The 20,569-nt window shown below is 39.4% G+C and overlaps 1 protein-coding gene across 1 annotated transcript in view; it reads left to right on the top strand.

The window, feature by feature from the left end:
- The first annotated feature begins 690 nt into the window (after window positions 1-690).
- Window positions 691-20,569, top strand: part of galnt18a (UDP-N-acetyl-alpha-D-galactosamine:polypeptide N-acetylgalactosaminyltransferase 18a) — a 99,713-nt gene continuing 79,834 nt past the window's right edge. Inside the window, exon 1 of the mRNA XM_055192123.2 lies at window positions 691-1,206. Within this exon, the coding sequence (XP_055048098.2) occupies window positions 966-1,206 (241 nt within the window). The 5' untranslated portion in view covers window positions 691-965. The remainder of the gene's footprint in view (window positions 1,207-20,569) is intronic.

The raw sequence follows: 20,569 nt of genomic DNA on the forward strand, positions 1-20,569 counted from the left end.
CTCTGTGTACATTTGCCCGGACTAATCATGGTAAAGGAGTGAATTAAAGAAATGCCAAGACAAAGATCAAAGCCAATGCCTCGGGGCAGTTTTCTTTCGATTCCAGCTGTTAACGTGATGTTTATCTGATGTTTTTTCTCTTGGCTTGATCTCCCTGAAAGCTTTTAATAAAGCAGAAAGGGTGATGAATCATCTGTTAAACTGTTTCGACTCCGTGTTTATACACTTGAGTTACAACCTGACCCTATAAGATCATACAGAAAGTGAATTAAGCTTTCCATCCATCCATCCATTAACAAACATTAACACTTATGTTTTATTGTAGTTCATGTAACCTGCAGTAATGCACTTTTTATGTTTAAATTCATTACTTATGTTAATGAGAGAGATATTATTGTATTATAGTATGACTACAATTTGTTAATGTATACTGTAATACTCTGTAGCCTATGAACTAGTGAATTGATAAACAAATACTGTAATATACTTTACTAAAACGTTCAAAAGTGTCTAGGAATTTTATTCCAGTTTACTTTAATAAATTGTAATTTTTTATATAGGCTATCATAAAAATTGAATAACATACATGACATTGGTCGTTTGGCACTGCATTTTAAGGTATTTCTGCGAGGTAAACTTCATTGGCTGTCACAGCCGCGCGCGTGGCAGTATGCTGCTCGTGTCTCTTCAGTTCTATGACGCCGTCAAGCCGTGCGCGCGTGTGGAGCTGCGTTGCCATACAAACCCGCTGTCCAACAGTGCGGGCAGGCGCGAGAGACATGATGCGCGTTTACCGTGACAGCACCGATCCGTTTTGACATTTTAACTGCCGCAGCTGTTGCCGTTATAAGATGTGTTGGCGACGCAAAGGCGAAACGTAAAGCGGTCTTATATGGGAAGAGTCGCCGAACGCGTACAGGATTTGCATCTGTTTCTGCGCGCGTCCCGCACGTGGGGATGTCGCGATGGCATGCGCGAGGAGAACCAAAACTTTGGTTTCCACGTGCGTGATTTTAAGCGGCATGACCAACGTTTTGTGTCTGCTGTACGTCGGGTGGATCACTAATTACGTGTCTGATAACGGGAACGTGAAAGTTGCGGAGAGGACGCGTGAGAAAAAGTTTGACGACGATAACAGAGGCGAAACGTTACGGATTATTGAGAGACTTGACAGGTTGGAGAGTGTTGTTAACCAGCACATTCAAGGTATGGTGTTTTATTATGGCAACGTGTGTGTAACAGTTGGTCATACTTCTTGCTTCCGTTAGGATATTCACTCATCTTTTATTATAGCAGGCTAACTGTAAATTTGAAGTAACCATGGGTTTTGCCATCTATTGATTACCATTTGTATTAGTGATCATGGTGGTTATGGTTTTACTGCAAATTAAACAACTAAGGTTACTAGTTAAACCATGGTTCGTTTTACTAAGGGTTTACATTTACAGGACTGCTGTTTATAGACCTGCGTACAGGAGACATGAAGATCAACGAAAGTTTAAAGGGGCTTTGCTATAGATGTTAATAAAATCACTGAAGCATATATTATTACAGTTTTCTCAGTCGCCTTGGAGCATTTCTTGAATTATTCTTAAAATTTGCAAAATAATGTGTGCATTTCTCAAACAAAAATTTTTACAAACACATGTTACTTGTTCAAAATCCTTAGTTTATCTCTCAAAAGTACATTTTATTGTCAGTGAACATGTTAGTCCTTTCAAAATGACACGTCAGTGTATCTTTGTTCAGGAGCAAGACAGTTGAAATGTTTAGCCATGTTGTCCATATGCCAAAGGTGCAACTAGAAACTAGAAAATGAAAGCCAGAATGTAAAAATAAAGAAACTGAACCACAGATTGGGGGGCGCTGTGATCCACCATCATTTCAGATGCCGTCATTCATCCAATTCATCTTCTATGCAAATAGAGGACTTTGCTGAAAAATCTATGTGGCGTTTAGCAAATATGTTTTTTAACTGTGATTTTAAAGGGAAACTCCAGTGTTTTTGAAAATTTTCTAGCTCCCCTAGAGTTAAACATTAGATTTTTACCGTTTTAGAATCCATTTAGCCGATCTCCGGGTCTAGCGATACTACTTTTAGCATAGCTTAGCATAATCCATTGAATCCGATTAGACCATTAGCATAGCGCTTTAATGATAATACGCAGTGCCTGAAAATAGAAAGTAACCAAGGGAACTATTTTCGGTCGCTGCGTAATATCATTGCGCCTGCAGCCATGGTATGGCAGCAAAGTCCTTGATTATTACCCCAGAATGAGAGTATAGTTCCTAGGCATATCGGCCTTGAAAATCGCAACTTTTAATTTTCCGTCGGTCTTAATGTCAGAATTTTGGCAGGAGGAAGAACCAAACAGCAAACAGAACAGGGCAAACACAAGTCTAACAATACTACACTAAACCTCAAAATGAACAAACACTAGACATCGACTGGGACATGAAACTAACTGGCAAAACTTATGCTGAGTTTACACCAACCGCGTTTCAGGCGTCAAAATCGCGTCTACCGCGCCTAGTTTGCCGCTTGAACACTTTGAATGCATTTGCCCGTGTAGAGCGGAGTAGACGCACGGAAAATTAAACATTTGAAGCGCGTCAGAGGCAAACTCCGCTTCTTGTGGGAGGGGCAAGTGCTATGCGGTTGTCTGTTTGCAAGATGACTGATGTTGATTGTGCATTTATCGAGAGAGCTACCAGTTTGTATTTGGTAACCTCACTATAAGGGAAAGTAAACAGCACGGGTCGATAAATGTCAAAAGTGAAATGTGTATTACAACTTACTAGGTTGCACGATGTCCTCACTGACACTCTTCCAAGCCAGGTCCTTTTTATTCCTGTCTCTAGATAAATAAGAGCTTGTGTCGTATAGCTCCGGGTGACTGCTCACGGACAATATCAAGCGTACCTTCAGGTTGAATGAGTGACTCCGGGCGGGGCTGCCTCCACAGCAGCAAGCAGGCTCCTGATTGGTTAACGCGGCGCGAAATTTCCGCCAAAATTCTAATTTTTCAACTCAGGCATCAGCCGGCAATTCGCGTCAAACACAAAATGCACAAAAAGCACAATTCGTGCCTTTCGCGCGAGCTAGACGCGGGGATGAGCCGAAAACGCGTCTTCCGCGCCGCGCCAAATGCCTCATCTGCGCCGCGGGACCTCCTGACGCACGTCAACGTTAACATTGAAATCACTCGCACTTCACGCCTCTACCGCGGTTGGTGTTAACGCAGCATTACAGGTAACAAGGCACGAAAGATCAGACAAACCCGTAATGGGCAAACACAAGGACAAAATAGGGACAAAATAAATTACATACACCTGGAAATCATTACAAGTAAGGGATCGGGGAAAAGGTGACGAGACCCGGGAAATGCGTGGTCAAAATAAACCAACGCACCTCCCACTTTTTAGTTGTCAGGACCCTGCCATACTGAACTAGACCTAAATACAAAACAAGGATCTGGCAGGATCCTGACACTTAAAGGCTCTCTAAGCGAATCTGCGAGACGTTAGTTATTGTTGACGTTTGAAACTGTTTTCAAACAGACGGAGCGTAGCTAACTCCTCCCCCTCCCTTCCGTGCTTTCATGAACGTGCCCAACCCCCACCCCCAAATCCTTTTTGTCGTTTATTCGCTGGAATACTTTGTTTTGTTTTGTGATGCTAGGTTTGGCCACTATGTTGATATTGCCGTTTGTGAAGCCTGGGCTGTCTACAGAGATCGCGTTTTTTTTTACAGTTTGATCAGCGGACAGGCAGCAAGCAGATAGTGAGGAGATGTTTCCGGTATGTAACAAAAAATGTTTTATGGTCTTAAACGCTTCAATTCGCTTAGAGCGCCTTTAATACACTATGTAACTCCAGAAGAATCAAGTTTTAAATAGGAAAAATGTCGAAACTCTTTGGTTATTTTTTTAGGTGCGATGCTAATGGTCTAATCAGATTCTATGGATTATGCTAAGCTATGCTAGCGCCAGACCCGGATATCAGCTGAATGAATTCCAAAATGGTAAAAATCCAATTTTTAACTCTAGGGGAGCTGGAAAATGAGCATATTTTCAAAAAAAGTGGACTGTCTCATTATTTAGCAAGTTATCACATATCGATTTTGTCATCAATATCGTATTTGGCCTCAATATTGTGAAGCCCTACCACCTAGTGGTGCGACTTCCCTAAAGGGACTTTGATTTTAGTCTGGGACCAGGTTTAAACCCTTTCTGGAAAATCATGCCATAGAGTATTTCTGGGTTTTTTTTGTGTTTTGTGGAGCTTCACAGAACTACTGTTATATCAGCAACAGTTACATAACAAAATGTCTACTTTTGGGAAATAAAATATCAGCATACAGACTTGCAATGATGTGAGGGCAAGTAAATAATGTCATAATTTTGGATGAACTGTCCCTTTAACATGAATTTCTGTGAGATTCATCGAGCTGATGCAGTCGGTGTAAACCCAGGTTTATTGCAATTAGAGAAGGACATAAATTTAACACTTGGCAATGCGCTAACATCAGTCTCGTGTATGGTGCCAAGTTACTCTGTTGGACTCAGACAGCATCCCATTTGTACACCTGGGAATGATGATAACCTGCAAGAGTTTGATCAGCTTTTCTCATCCTGCACCATTTATCACCATCTTGTACTGTTGTAAACTCCTGATGTAAATCCTGTTGATTAATGTTAAAAGAAAAGGCCTTGGAATAAAGTTGGAGGCTTTGCCTTCAAAACAAACTCCCATTTGTGCTCTAACAGGTTTTATGTGAGATAGTTTAAGTGAGAAATTGTATTTCGGTAAATTATTAAAGCATGCATTAATCTTGTTGATAAACCTGGTCTGCACTATTCGTACATCTCCACTGCTGAGTTCAAGGTCTTGAAACTTGCTTCTCGTCCAGAGAGAAGCTATAAATGTCAATCAAAAAATACACGGCACACCTACACTGTCAGGCAGTTACAGAGATTGACCGTGTTGTGCCTAAACCCCATATACACACTATATTTTAAGACACTTTTTGCGTTCCCTATCTCACTTGTCATTCAGAGCATTTTTATTTCAACGCAGAATATATACATTACATTCAGAGCAGAAATCACTTTTACACAGCACAACTGGATTTTAGGTTTTGAGTGTGAATTTGTCCCTTTTCATTTTGAGATTGAATTTGGTTGATGTATGTTGTATGAATGAAACCACAACACCAGTAAGGATCTAAGCGACTTTGACAATTTCAAATTGTGATGGCTAGATGACAATAGATGATGGCTAGGGTCAGATCATCTCCAAAACTGCAGCTCTTGTGGGGTGTTCCCAGTCTGCAGTTGTCAGACCCTATCAAAAGTGGTCCAAGGAATGAAAAGAGGTGAACCGGCGACAGGGTCATGGGTGGCCAAGGCTCATTGATGCACGTGGGGAGCGAAGGCTTGCTTGCAATCTCTGTCCGTTTTACATTAACTGAGTCAGTGGCTCCTGCCTGAGTCTTATTTCCCAGAGATCCATTAAAAGTAAAGTGTCCGGTTTTCACCCCCATGTGAACCATACGTGCAGAGTTTGGGCAGTCTGTTTGAAGACTGTTATTATCGTTGTAATCTTATTCTTGGACACCATTTCTGCAGTCTGTTTGGTAAATGTCTTATGCAAACACAAACTAAATGTCTTGTAACAACACACAAACTGGAAATGTTCTTATTCTGCAAAAAAGCATTTGAACACCTGTCTATCTGCTAGAATTCTGACCCTCAAAGACCTGTTAGTCTGCCTTTAAAATGTCCACCTCCACTCCATTTATTATCCTAAATTAGATGCACCTGTTTGAGGTCGTTAGCTGTATAAAGACACCTGTCCACCCCATACAAACAGTAAGAATCCAACTACTAACATGGCCAAGACCAAAGAGCTGTCCAAAGACACAAGAGACAAAATTGTACATCTCCGCAAGGCTGGAAAGGGCTACGGGGAAATTGCCTAGCAGATTGGTGAAAAAGGTCCACTGTTGGATCAATCATTAGAAAATGGAAGAAGCAAAACAAGACTGTCAACCTCCCTCGGACTGGGGCTCCATGCAAGATCTCACCTCGTGGGGTCTCAATGATCCTAAGAAAGGTGAGAAATCAGCCCAGAACTACACGGGAAGAGCTGGTCAATGACCTGAAAAGAGCTGGGACCACCGTTTCCAAGGTTACTGTTGGTAATACACTAAGACGTCATGGTTTGAAATCATGCATGGCACGGAAGGTTCCCCTGCTTAAACCAGCACATGTCCAGGCCCATCTTAAGTTTGCCAATGACTATTTGGATGATTCAGAGAAGTCATGGATGAAATTCACGTGGTCAGATGAGACCAAAATAGAACTTTTTGGTCATAATTCCACTAAACGTGTTTGGAGGAAGAAGAATGATGAGTACCATCCCAAAAACACCATCCTTACTGTGAAGCATGGGGGTTGTAGCATCATGCTTTGGGGGTGTTTTTCTGCACATGGGACAGGGCGACTGCACTGTATTAAGGAGAGGATGACCGGGGCCATGTATTGCGAGATTTTGGGGAACAACCTCCTTCCCTCAGTTAGAGCAATGAAGATGGGTCGAGGCTGGGTCTTCCAACATGACAATGACCCGAAGCACACAGCCTGGATAACCAAAGAGTGGCTCTGTAAGAAGCATATCAGGGTTCTGCCATGGTCTAGCCAGTCTCCAGACCTAAACCCAATAGAGAATCTTTGGAGGGAGCTCAAACTCCATGTTTCTCAGCGACAGGCTAAAAACCTGACTGATCTAGAGAAGATCTGTGTGGAGAAGTGGGCCAAAATCCCTCCTGCAGTGTGTGCAAACCTGAAAAAACTACAGGAAACGTTTGACCTCTGTAATTGCAAAGAAAGGCTACTGTACCAAATATTAACATTGACTTTCTCAGGTGTTCAAATACTTATTTGCAGCTGTATCGTACAAATAAATAGTTAAAAAATTAAACATTGTAATTTCTATGTTTAGATAAAAATAGCAGGGTGTTCAAATACTTATTTTCCTCACTGTATATATAAGTCTTACGATTTACATCCAGAACATGATGCATGACGGGGTACTCTTAGCCCTGAATACCGCTCCGATGAAAGTGTGGGTTAAGTGTGCGTTAAGGGCACTGCACTTTGTCAGTTTTAAGACTTGGGACAGTCTTGCGCCCTACTTCGTGACATGTGCATGTAGCCTAAGACAACATAGTGACAGTAACGCGCTCTATAGAGCAGCATGGCCAGCGGTGTATGTAGATAAAAACAGCTCATTCTAAAGTAATAATTACATAACAGTTCATTTTTTAAGGTCTTAATATGCACCACTGATAATATAGTTATGTATCTTATATTGCATTTCTGTCAAGAGATCCTTCTAAAAGATACACAGTAGACCTTTTATGGCAAAAACACATACAAATGTTTTGTTTTTAGTGCAAACACCTCCTAGATGGATGGTTCTTGCCAATTTATAGTGCAAAAAGCACCAGACCTTTTGCCGCAGTCAAGATATGCCTACAAGAGGTAATTGCTGCAGTTTCATTTGATGGAGAAATTACACATTTTAATGTTTTTATAATATAGCTTATATCAAAAGAAATTGCATTATCACACCAGCTCTGGAAATGCTCTACCTTCTGCATCTATAGCTGTACTCTGATTTTATGCCCCTGTTTAATTTAACTATCCTCTTTGAAGCTTTTGTAGGTGTAATCTGCTGATGTTTTAACAAGATCCAGTGTATGGAAAGTGCAGCAGAGCCTTTGATTCATGAGCTCATTGAGGAGTGCTGTAGAAACAGCTGCTGTTTTGCTCTGTGTCCAGCAGTGATGTACCGAGCGAGGATAACTTATTCAATCTCTTCTCATTTTCTTGCAGTTCTGCACTAGAGATCAGCTGGGTGCCTGTGTGGTATAACAATTCCACCCGCACACAGTTATTTTTCTTTTCTCTCCCGTCCACAAGTTCATAAGTGCACAAGTCACACTTTCGAGCAAAGCGTCACCCCTCTAATTCATTTCAGGCCATTTCATTACAGGCACCTTCTTGACAATTCGTTCGGGGTGTTTTGTGCACACCTTCCTCGGGCATGAGTTGTCTTCTGGAGCCATTACTGTTAAAGGCCACCTGAGATTTTTATCATTATCCAAGGCCTTTTTGTCAGCTGTTCTCTCATTATAAGATAGGACATACAAAGGTTCTTGTTTTACTGTCACGCTTTGCTTGCTGATGGAAGTGGAGGTAACTGTTGAAGGGAGCAGAAAAGAGTTTACTGTAAAACATGGGCACAACGTAACAAAAATCTTCTTCACACTCTGCAAACGTCTTGATTGGCTCTTTAAAATGAGTTGCAGTTAATTAAAAGTGGGTAATTGCAAGACACCCATCAGATTTTGCTAATCAAATGAGTTCTCTCTGTGAGCGCTCAGTCTAGACAACAAAATTGAATTAATCTGAAGCTTTGCTATGAAGAGGGACACGCATTTTACTTGTTTTTGTGTGATTAATGATTATAGGCCCACAGAAGTGCCTTGAAATTCAAAGCTGGGGCATAATTTCCACAGAAACAGGAAGTTGATGGTACATACTGAGTGGCATGGGATGAGGGGACATCCAGCCCCTTTTAAAATAGCCAATAGCATTTACCCCACATCCTGGAATGTGATAAGAAGATAAAGTTCAGAATGATGTCTGGCAAGATGAGAAATTCATAAATCTTTTAAAAAAAAACTGGTTTTAAAAGCATGCATCAGGTTTATTTCAATGATCATAGTGTATTTATGTTGATTTTATGCAATAAAAAATACATTTGCACCATTTTTATGAAAGTTAAGACTGAATGGGCCTGAAAATGTCAAATGGTGTAACCGCCAATTGCGCCAAAGAATGAGAAATATTAAATATTTTATCCACCTTGATGGCATGTAAGCGTAATCATCAAACATTTTTTATTTTAAAATATCATTTTAATAGTTATTTCTAAATGTAAATTTGAATGCGTTTTTTGTAATATTTGTCTGAAAACAGCTTTGTTTTTTAAATAATCTTTGACAAATTATTTGAAAATGTATGAAAAAAATCATATTACACTAAACTAGATGATTACAATAGAGGGGTTGCAAGTTTACAAACATTGCAGGGTGCGCGCGCATCCAGGAGGCAGAAAGCCCGATTGGTGAGCTGATCCGCTACTGCAACAACCTTAATTATTGAAGCGTTCTTTATTGTTTGTATATAAATAAGACTTGATTTTAGTTGGATCTGTTTTTCTGTCTTTATTTTTGCAGTGTTACTGTGATACATGTATGAATTATAATGTTATAATTATAATGCTAGTAACGTAATAGTCGCATCTACTGGTATGTTAACATCAGGCACCCAGCACTGACTCTGTTTGTACTATTTTCCACGCAACAATTCCTTGGCATTTTGACTTACAGACACCGCTACTAGCATACAACACAATTCACTTCTCTTCTTTCTGCCTCTCAGTTGCGCGCGCAACAGGTTAGTGACGTCGCCGTGCAACCCGTCTATTGGCATACGATAGAGATTTTAAATCTATTGCACTATCGCGATAATGCGTGTTGATGACGCAATCTACCCGCGAACTTTAGAGCCACGAGCTGCAGCCGAATAAACATGGATGAAAGCGTCAGATTTAAGAGTATTCCTGGTCCGAAAATAAAACGAGTTGTTTAAAATTGTCCTGTGTGACGCTGTAGCCATCACACCCAGATATTATGCACAGCTACTTCATGTACTACGGCTTATCAGTAAGTCCATATCAATCTGAAATCACTGTTGTTTTGAGTCGTTTAAAACATGCATTTGAAAAAGCAACACTCGTCAAACATAATCACTATACCTATTCTTTATTATAATGAAAATACCTAAAAAGGTTTGAAGAACAGCAATATTAATTTATCCTTAAGACATTTCCTGGAGCTGCGTGTGTCTGGTTCTTTCGTCTGCAGCGCATATTAAGTTTCTGCCCGAGAGCGCCCCCTGGCTTTTGGATGTAGTGGCATTTCACCGTAATTCATTGAGAAGCATAGTAAGCATTATCAGCCAATTTATAGGTGCACCCCTAATTTAGGTCTGTGTCTCTGCCTACCAACCACATTTTTTTTGCCATGGTTTATGCATCTGATGGAGAACAAACTGTGCCATTTCTCTAATTAGGTTGCTCTGTATTTTGCACCTGGTTACTTTTGGCATATTTCTTGTGTTTAAAAAATTTTTTTTAGTTTAAATGCAAAATACACTTATGTTTTTCCCAAACTATTTGTGTTGATTTGTTATATAAACAAATGATTTACATAAAGTTTTTCCGGACCTATGTAAATGATGAGAATTCAGATTTGGACCTTTGAATGTAAACTTTGAGAACCCCTGCTGTAGAGCAAGGGGTGTCCAATACGGCAATGCTGGTAGATCGCACATAAGTTAACTGCTGCTCCACACGTGAAATTAGCATTATGGTCTAGTAATTGTGAAACATGCAGTATATATATATGCAGTATAGTCCTCACAAGCATTTAAAGTGTTTAGTGTTATAAAAATAATTAACTGTTTTTAGCAGATAGATCTTGTCGGCTTTATCATTTTAAAAGTAAATCACCACACAAAAAAGTCTGGACACCCCTGCTGTAGAGTGTGTCAGGCAAAAGTTCCAGCTAAGAGAGGTAACAAGACTAATCTGGATATTAACGGTTTACTTTTACTTTTTTAGCAGTTTGGCTTTTCTAAGGGTCTATATAACCTGTTCTGAAATGAGTCTATTAAAATTATTATATCGCAATACATATCGCTATCGCAAGAGGCTGCAATGTATAACGCAATATGGATTTTAGGCCATATCGCCCATCCCCACATTGACATTTTTGCAATTATCCCCCAAATATTCTTTCAAAATGAAATAAAACCAGAAATTTTTGACTTGGTCCTCAAAAAAAGAGAATGTATGTAACCTGCAAATTTATTTTGAAATTTTAACCCTTTTAATTGAACCATACGGACACAAAATAATTAACGTCACGTCATTGACCCAAAAAACGTTGATCTGCATTGGCGAAAGTGACAGATTGTACGTTTTGAATGTTTATATTTTCTAAATAACATCAATTTATGTTTTAGAATACACTAGTTTAAAGATCAAGGCTAACATAATTTATACAAAAGATCAACTTTGATTTCATTGGGACTTTAAAGGGACACTCTACTTTTTTGAAAATATGCTCATTTTCCAGCTCTCCTAGAGTTAAACATTTGATTCTCACCGTTTTGGAATCCATTTAGCTGATCTCCGGGTCTGGCGCTAGCACTTTTAGCATAGGCTAGCTTAGCATAATCCATTGAATCTGATTAGACCATTAGCATTGCGCAAAAAAATAACCAAAGAGTTTCTATATTTTTCCTATTCGAAACTCTTTGGTTATTTTTAGCGCGATGATAATTGTCTAATCAGATTCATATTTTCAAAAAAGTGGAATATCCCTTTAAGGTTAAGCGTGCAGCGGCATGTGAGCTACTTTTTTAAGGTCTTGCATGTCATGAAGTCAGCCACTGATAAACACTTTCCTCCCTCTGTCGGTGGGTTTCATTTAGATTGCATTCCGATTCACTGATTTGTCAGTCTGACAGATGTCTGATGTCCGGAGAGCAGCCTGTAATCAAGCAGGAGCCTCTGTAATCACATGAGCACCAGCTTTAATGAAAGCCAAATGATTTCTGAACTTTATCGTCCAATCAAAAGTAGCATATGACTAAGGTTTGTATCGTGCTTGATGCAATTGTGATATGATGTACAGTATTTGCATAATTTCTGACCAATTCAAGCCATGTTTCAGACCATTGACCTCTTGATCATTTGATTTTAACAAGCTTGTCAAGTGTGCAACGCATACTTGAAATATGACCTTTGAATTTAACTGATCCCAGTGTGCAGTGAACACAGCTTTCCCAGCACCCAGGGAGTAATTAGGGTAAGGTGCCTTGCTAAAGGCCACCACAGTGGTAACCCACTGACCATGAGACTTGACCCGACAACTCTTGGGTTACAAGGCCGACTCTCTAACTACTAGGCTACAACTGCCGTTTGAATACCACACATGTTTCTTGAGTGAAATTACTGCAATAAACAAAAGTTGTTACAGTTGTTGTATTTAATTTAATTGTTTGTTAGAAATGTTTAATTGTGATTTAGCACACAATTTTAGAGATATCTGTTAGGACTGTCACAATGATTAAATAATCAACTCATCCCCATTATTTGACCTCATCGCGATGATTTCAGATCACCGCAATGATTGCACATCTCTCTACAAAACACAAGGGGAGCTGCAGCGCCTGTATAAACGAGACCATATCAGATTACTTTTAAATTTGTGTATTTATATTTACTGCCAGGCAAACCTCGCAAAAGATTTAATTGAAATAATCACAACAATATGTGAAAATTATTTCATAAACAAAGAAAACAAATATGAGAATTAAATGCCAAAGCAATAAAATAGGCAATTAATCGGCATAATCGTCAAAGCCCTAAAACAGGCAATTAATTTCTATAATCGTCACAATTTATTAGACAATTAACGTCAGCCAAATTTCATAATCGTGACAGCCCTAATATCTGTCTTTTCCCCTTCAAGTATAGGACTTTAGACTTGCATGATTGACATAATGTCCAAAGGCGTCGCAAATATGGCTGCCTATGGCACAACCTCCTTAAATGGACTTCGCAGGAGACTCTGACCAAATGACCCAAGATTAAAAACACTTTTGTCTTGATTTCTGTTTGAATGAGCGACTTTGAATGTCCTAGGAAACTTTTGAGCATGTTAAGGCTGCTGAAAGAATATTTAGGCTATTGCTTGGTGGCAATAAAATATCAAATTAAACCATGCACTCATCTCACTGTGACAGTTTTGTTTGTTGTAAGCAACTTAGTGGATTAGCCGAACTACCTTCATATGAGATATTGTGACATTAACATATCCATTGAGTTTTAATACATATAGTTCCTCCCAGTAAACTTTGTTTTAATACAGTCTCTCTGAAATAAGCTTGCCATTGGCATTTCTCTTTCAAATTGCATTTTTATTCTGTCTATATTCAGCTTCGCTAACAGAACCTAAGAGAATTGATTGGCTTGATTATGTCTTTACCAGCACCACTGTCCATTTTATGTAGAAAACAGTGAATCACAAAAAATGACTTTAGCTGGGATTTTTTACTGGCAGGGTCACATTTATTCACTTAAAAGGGAGTTTCATATCACATTTATATGTTAGTGGTAATTTATAACCTACAAATACATAAACAAAGAATGAGCATTTAGGTTGTCAGAGCGAAAAACAAACCATAGTTACTGTTTTTCATGGTTGGACGTTTTACAAACTGACCCATGAGATTTTCATGGAGACCAGTACATAACTTGCCAAGCGGACACACCTGAGGGCTTGCGTACAAATGTCCTGCTGTGACTTTATTAACCTTTGCAATGGTTTATGTGTGCAGGGGTTTAAATCAATAGCATAATCTGAAACTCGAATCACATATGCATTGAATGAATGATGAGCAATTTTGTTGAACAGAAGAGGGTTCGAAGAGAATCGACCCAAATGTAACTTGTTTTAAAGGGCAATGAATTTGTCGATTTTATTGTTTTATACTGTTGTCTGAGGTGTACTTATGATGTTTGCGTGGTTTTTACATTCGAAAACATCAAATGGAATAAGTAATAATGTCGTGGATTTTTTCAGGAGAATCAGAGACGGTTGAGATGTAAAATTCTCTTCAAAGTATTTTATTAAAGAATTGTGTCAGACAGCTTGAAACACAATACTGGTCATAGGGTGTACACCTGGTAGAATGATAATGACAATGACCCCGTTCTGAGTTTTTCAGTATATTATATAGTGGTCCAATATTGGTCCAGTAGCCCTGCCTTTCTTTCACTCTGTACTGTCCCAATGCCCAGCACTCAAAACCTTCAGGCCCCTTAGCTCCTTCTCATAACTCATGACAACTTGGTGATGCTGTGGCTTTATCTCTATAACATTCCAAGCTGGTACATAAATCCTTCCATGGGTGGTAAAACTCAGTGTCTTTGTTCTCTAACACATCATACAACTATTTGCTATCCTTACCATGGACACCCTTATCTCCTCCAGGCCCAGCTGTGGACCTACACATTCATGTTCAAGCAACAGAGAGACTTAAAACTTAATTCATGTAGACCTTAACCATGAAACACATTAAAAGCATACCATATAAAACATAATACTAATCTGTAAGATAAAACACTCAAAATTTCTCCACCATATATCCCCCCTTCGGAAACTAAACGTTTTCGATAACCCCCCTGCAAATACCACTGCTGATACCAGAGAAGCCGGGCTAGGTACTCTAAAGAAAGAAAACATATAACAGAATAAAATACCCCTGACAAGTAAGGCCAGACCCTCAGTCACTTTTCTAGTCTCAACAGTCATTTCACACGGGTTACCCTTTAAATGATAATGAACCACCCGTAAAAAAGAGTAACGATTAACAACATGTAAAAAATAACATAACATTTAATTATAGATCAAAAGCAAGCATATCATCTTTCCAAAAAAATCTTTTCACTTTCTGGTAAGCCGTGCTAGGTGGATGTTTTACCTCCACCCCCAGGAGATTCCTGGACCATCAGTCACTTACCATGCTTGTTACACTGTCATCACACCGTGGACAGTTAAGCTTAAAACCATCCCTTTCCCTATTTTACACACACTTCAGGTTTGCAACTTGCATTACTAATAAAAGATTATAACTTGTAATAAAAATAATAAATGCAAAAAATAATACCTTGTTAATAAAGGATAACAAATGCAAAAAATATAAGTGTTAATAAAAAATAATAAATGCATTAATATAAGTGACACCCTATGTCCAGTTTAACATGACCAGTAACATAATGATTCTCACATGAGAGTGTTTTGCTCTGGTGGGCAGTCCACACAGAGTCTTTCTAAGAAACATGAATTCTATATGTATATGTGTAGGGTGCATCTTCCAGCTTTCGACGGTCTTCAACCCATGCGCTTTGCACGCGTAGAGGGCCGTGTGAGGGAGGAGGGTACTAGAGCCTCGTTGGTTCCCCATCACACATGGATATTGTCCTCAAATTTATCTCCCTCGTCGTCCTCATTAATTTGTACCCGTTGGTACATTATCTTACCCATTCCTTTATCAATAGTTTTCTCAATCAAACCCCTGATACATGGTATGCAACAACAACCACACAATGCAATGATAGCAACAGCTACAGCAGCTGACATCAGTAAAGAAGTTATCAGTGTACTGCACTTCCCAAACCATTTTCAATCATTTTTGTAAACAAATCATCTATCCCATAGTTCTCAGCCAATTCATTTGACAAGTCAGTCAAACCTTCTAATGCCCTTATAATGCTCCCATCATTGGCATTATTATCAAAAATAAATTTTCAGCATCCATCATCTATAATTTTTTTAAAACACCCCCCTTTTCAGCCAACCACATATCTAATGCCAGCCTGTTTTGTTGTGCCATCAGTTACGTTAGTCCCAATTGTGCAGTTATCCCCTTAACGTGATACAATTAATTTATCCAATCCACATTTTTATTGAGGGTTTACTACCAGAAAATTATTCACTTAAAACTTGCAACAATTTGATTTCTTGCTTTTTATTCATCTGGCACCCCCCTTGGAACCCCTATGGCATCTATATACACTCTATTACTATAAGATCCACCAGGCAGATTTATTTTCTGTCTGTTAATACTCTTAACACTTATTTTATCATATATGCTCCCAAAATCAGGTAATGAAAACATTTGAAATGGCATTATTAATTGTACAAGGGTACAGGTTCCCTTCCAATTTACTCTCAAATTTGCACTTAATTTCATGTCAACACACATCCACCATACGTCTGCCCTTTCTGTGGTCTGGCCTATAAACCAGTTTGCCTTGTATCCCTCTTTATCATTTGTAACATCAATTTCTCTTTGGCACCACCCATCTGTAAAATGTTTAACATCTTCATTTCCAAAGGTTCTCTTAAAACATGTACAATTACTCTTATAAGCCTGTACTTGGTGGGAAAAACATTTTCATTATTAGAAACAAATAAACAACATTCATGCAATCTTCATCCTCCATATCCTTAAATACTTTAATCATACATTACCAATTCATTGTGATCTCCAAATCCAGTTTCTATGGTTCATCACATCACTATCTTAACAGCTGTTGGGCTAGCTTCTGTGACCTCATATGGGCCTTCTCGTCTGGGTTCATCCCACTTACGCTTGTAAACTTTAATGTACACCCCGGTTTCTACAGGAAAAGGTGTTGCAGTCTCGTCACCAGGTGCCTTTTAATCTGTAAAATAGCTTTATGGTTTCTCATTAGTTCAGCAATATATTCATTAATATTCATTAATATATTCATATATTATATTCATTAATATTCAATTATTTTTTTTTTAGGTCCTCCTCATGCTCCAAATTCATAAAATTTTGGTTAGCTTTGAACATTGGTCTCCCAGTTACCATTTCATGAGGGGATAAACGCGTTTCCCTGTTAGTACTAGATCTTATGGCCATGAGCGCTATTGGTAAGGCCTGAACCCAATTTAGTTTAGTCTGTGCACAGATTTTGCCTATTTTTGATTTAAGTAAATCGTTACACCTCTCAACCACCCCTTGAGACTGTGGATGATACACTGATCCAAATTTTTGGGTTATTCCTACCCTAGCAAGTGCTTTTCTCAACAGGTTGGCCTGAAATCCTGGTCCATTATCTGACTGTAATACCTTGGGAAGCGCAAATCTTACGACCACTTCCCTCTTAAGTGCTCCAGCCACTGCTTGCGCACTCTGCGTTCACGCTGGATAAGCTTCTTTCCATCTCAAAAATGTAAAACATTTTCTCCTTAATTGGGTGGATCATATCTACAAAATCCATCACTAGATGCACAAATGGTCCTTCCACACTTGGAAACAGACGCATTGGGGTACTGCTGGTTTGACATCATGTCACATTCTGACAAAAATTCGCTAATTTAGTTTTGCATATTGATAAACCAGAAACCCTGTTGTCTCAAAATCTTATCTACCATCTCCCCCCTCGCGCGATGTTCACTACCATGCGCATTCATCATTACCATTTTCTCCATTCTAGATGGTATTACTAATTGTTGTTGCTCTGATCTCCACAAACCTTTTACATTGACAACACCTCTGCTTTGCCACTTCATCTTTTAAATTTGTTACACTTTATTTTGCATGTCTCTGATTTCATCTACAGTTACGTATGCGGAAATGCTCACCTGTTCACTGTCATTCTTTTTACCTGATCCTGTCACAACCATAGCCATAATTTTCAGCTAACTCTGGTTTTGCCACACCTAATTTTGCTTCCTCATCTGCTTTTTCATTACCTTTGTCAATAAATAAATCTCCTTTTGTGTGTGCTGCACACTTAATTACATTTACTTTAGCTGTTTTTTTTATTCCCTCAAATAGTTGTGTGATCTCTTCTTAAACCAAGGCTGCTCTCAGTTTCATCTCTTTAATGCCTTCTGTTATACAAACGTGTGATATTCCTTCACTACAATATAGCAACATCTGTCTGATTTTTTTTCCATGTCCTCACATTTAAATTCCCTAAATTACTTTACCCTACTGGCCTATTCTGGTATTAACTCAGGTATGAACTAAAACACCCTGTGGCTCCCAAAAATGCCATCATCTGCTTCACTTTGTTTTGCTATAGATAGTCAAGCATGGTTCTGTGGTGTTTTTCACAAATTTGTTTTTGCTCTTCAGAGATTACTCTTTTTAGGTATTATACACTGGTTTTAGTCAATATCAGCTTTTATTTTGATACTTTTATCTGTATATCTGCTCAAAACTTGTTCTGATAATTTCTCAAACCCCTCTCTGTTGTTGTGTGTTATCAAAATATCATCTACATATTGCAAGCATACTCCCTCTCATCTCTGGGGATATAGCTTATCTTTTAGCAATTGGTTAAACAAAGCAATTACCTGCTCCTTTGTGCTGCTATCCTGTAAAATTATTTGCTTCTGCTGTATACCTGTCTCAGTCATTTCTAATGGAATTAGATACCTGCCTAGCTCCCTATCCAATATACTTCTGGTCTAATTAAAGGGGTTAGTTCCTGTTCAGTTATTTTGGTTAGACACTGCAATGTTAATCCCTGTGGTGTGGTTTTGATTGTAGCATCTAATTTACACAAAATGTCCCTTCCAATTAATGGAACCTGAGGTGCCATCAGAAATTGATTTACAACAGTTTTTCCTTCTATTTGAAGCATAATTGGTTCTGACAGACACATTTCCATAGGTTTTCCAGAGAATCCTATTGTGTCAATTAAACATTCAATTTTCACTCAATTAATTATGCATGTTAATTTAGGTTCTTCCCAATCATTTTTGATAATGCTACCTGTTGGTTAATGGTACCCTCCAAACACCCCTATTGCTTCCATGGGTTTGTTGGACAGTCACTCCTAGCATGAGTATTCTCCCCACATCCCCAGCAAACATTGTTTTGCCCGAAATATGGACCCATATCAGCGGATGTCCTGTTCTGAAAATATTCCCTTCTTCTGCCCCTTTGCCATCTTCAAAAACTAATTCCTCTACTCTCTCCACTAGGTGCCATTACATTCACAACTACTGGTTGAAACGGGGCTGCGCCCTGGGGGTGCTGCCATGGGTTCAGATTTTGGGTTTGATCCGCAGCTTGTTTTTGCAGATCAGCTACCTGTTCATACTTGTTAGGAGGGTGTGTTGCGACCATTTCGCCCTGAGAGTGGCTCGCTGACTCATATGACCCTGCCCATCCCACTACATAGGTTCCCCTGGGGTCCTTACTGATATCGTTGTTTCTTTTCTTTTCCTCCAGACTAACTTGAGCCAGCTTTCGTTCAATCTCTTTAGCTTGTTGCTCTAAGTTTCTTTCGTGTTTCTGGTGTTTGGAAGCATGGTGTTTCAGGGTCTCCACCCACTGGCTGTGTGGCATTGCATCTAGCCCTGGGGTGTCACTCAGTTTGTTTTGCACAGACACTGGCAGTGCGTCCAGCAGTTCCTTTCTGAAAAGTCTGGTTTCAAAGTCTCTTGGGTCAGTAGGATCTTTTCTCAGCCCCTGCCCTCTCCAAGTTTGCATGTTTTTAGCAATCCACAGTGCACAGTCCTCCAGACCCAGTGCAGCGGGGGTCAGTTTGGTGCTGTCAAACTTGACAGGAAACTCAGTTCTCAAGGCACCCCAAAGTCTGCCTCTGTAACAGTCAATAGCCTGGCCGTCAAAATCAGACGAGACCACACTCTGTCCCATACCTGCTAACCACAACACATCCTCCATTTCTCTTAAACTAGTAATTTTTGCCAGTAATGCTTTTATGTCACCCACCGCCAATCTTGTACCTTGCGTCTCTTTCTCTAACGCAGCAATCCAGGGACCAGCACCATCTCTTAAACTTGGCAACAAATTTATTATAGTCTCTAAATCCCTATGAGCCCATGGAACATACACAGCTGTTTTTCCTTCAATACGCAATGGAAATACACTTACACCTGGCTCATTCATTTCACCTCTAGGGGTACTTTTCAATAATGGGGATCTGTCCTCCATTGGGTCAAAGTCTAAAGCTAATGTGTCCCTATACTCCAAATCTCTGTTTCTCTCGTCTACCAACATCTTAGCTCTGTAAGTTCTTAATCCATCAGGTCCTGACATTTTTGTCATATCTATACCACCTTTAGAGGCTGGGTACTCTTGTGTCATTTTCATATTTAGCCATTCGTCAGTTTCTCTCTTTCTCTGTTCCATAGCATGCACTGCCCTAACCTTTTGTTGTTTAAGCACCCTTTCTTTTGCTCTATCTCTATCCTGCCTTTATTGCTCCAAAATCATCCTTTCTTCCTCTTGTAATCTTTTACCCAGCTCTCTGTCCTGCGATAGCCCTGCTAAACCCAAATACTTCACATCTTTAGTTAATTCTGTTATTTCCTTTGCTCTCTGTTCAATTAGTCGATCCAGATGTTCTAGCTGAGTCCTGGTATACTGACTAGCTCCTCCTGCTGCCTGACTTTGTTCACTGATTGATTCTTCCTTTCCTCTATTTATCTCATCATACAGTTCCAAATTTCCCTCAACTTCTAATTCCCCTTTAAGCTGCATAGTTCCTTTAATAACTGGATACAGTGTACTAGCATTTGGTGAAGCAACAGGGGTGGTTGGGGCTGGAGTGAGAGCAGTGAAGGGAGGGTGACTTTCAGAGAGAGTGGTGAAGGGAGGGGTGATTGTGTGCGTGGTAGAGGGAGGGCATGGATTGAGGGAGGCCGGGGCAGTGGGCGGTGCATAGGGCGGTGGCTTAACTGTTGTAGTTACCACAGGTAATTGGTTTGCAGTTTCTAATGGCTGTTCTAGCAATCTTGTCTTTTCTATTCTTTCGTTGTGCTTTGCCAGCTCTTGAGCTCTGACCT

The sequence above is a fragment of the Misgurnus anguillicaudatus genome, chromosome 6 (genome assembly GCF_027580225.2).
Source record: "Misgurnus anguillicaudatus chromosome 6, ASM2758022v2, whole genome shotgun sequence".
Lineage (NCBI taxonomy): Eukaryota > Metazoa > Chordata > Actinopteri > Cypriniformes > Cobitidae > Misgurnus > Misgurnus anguillicaudatus.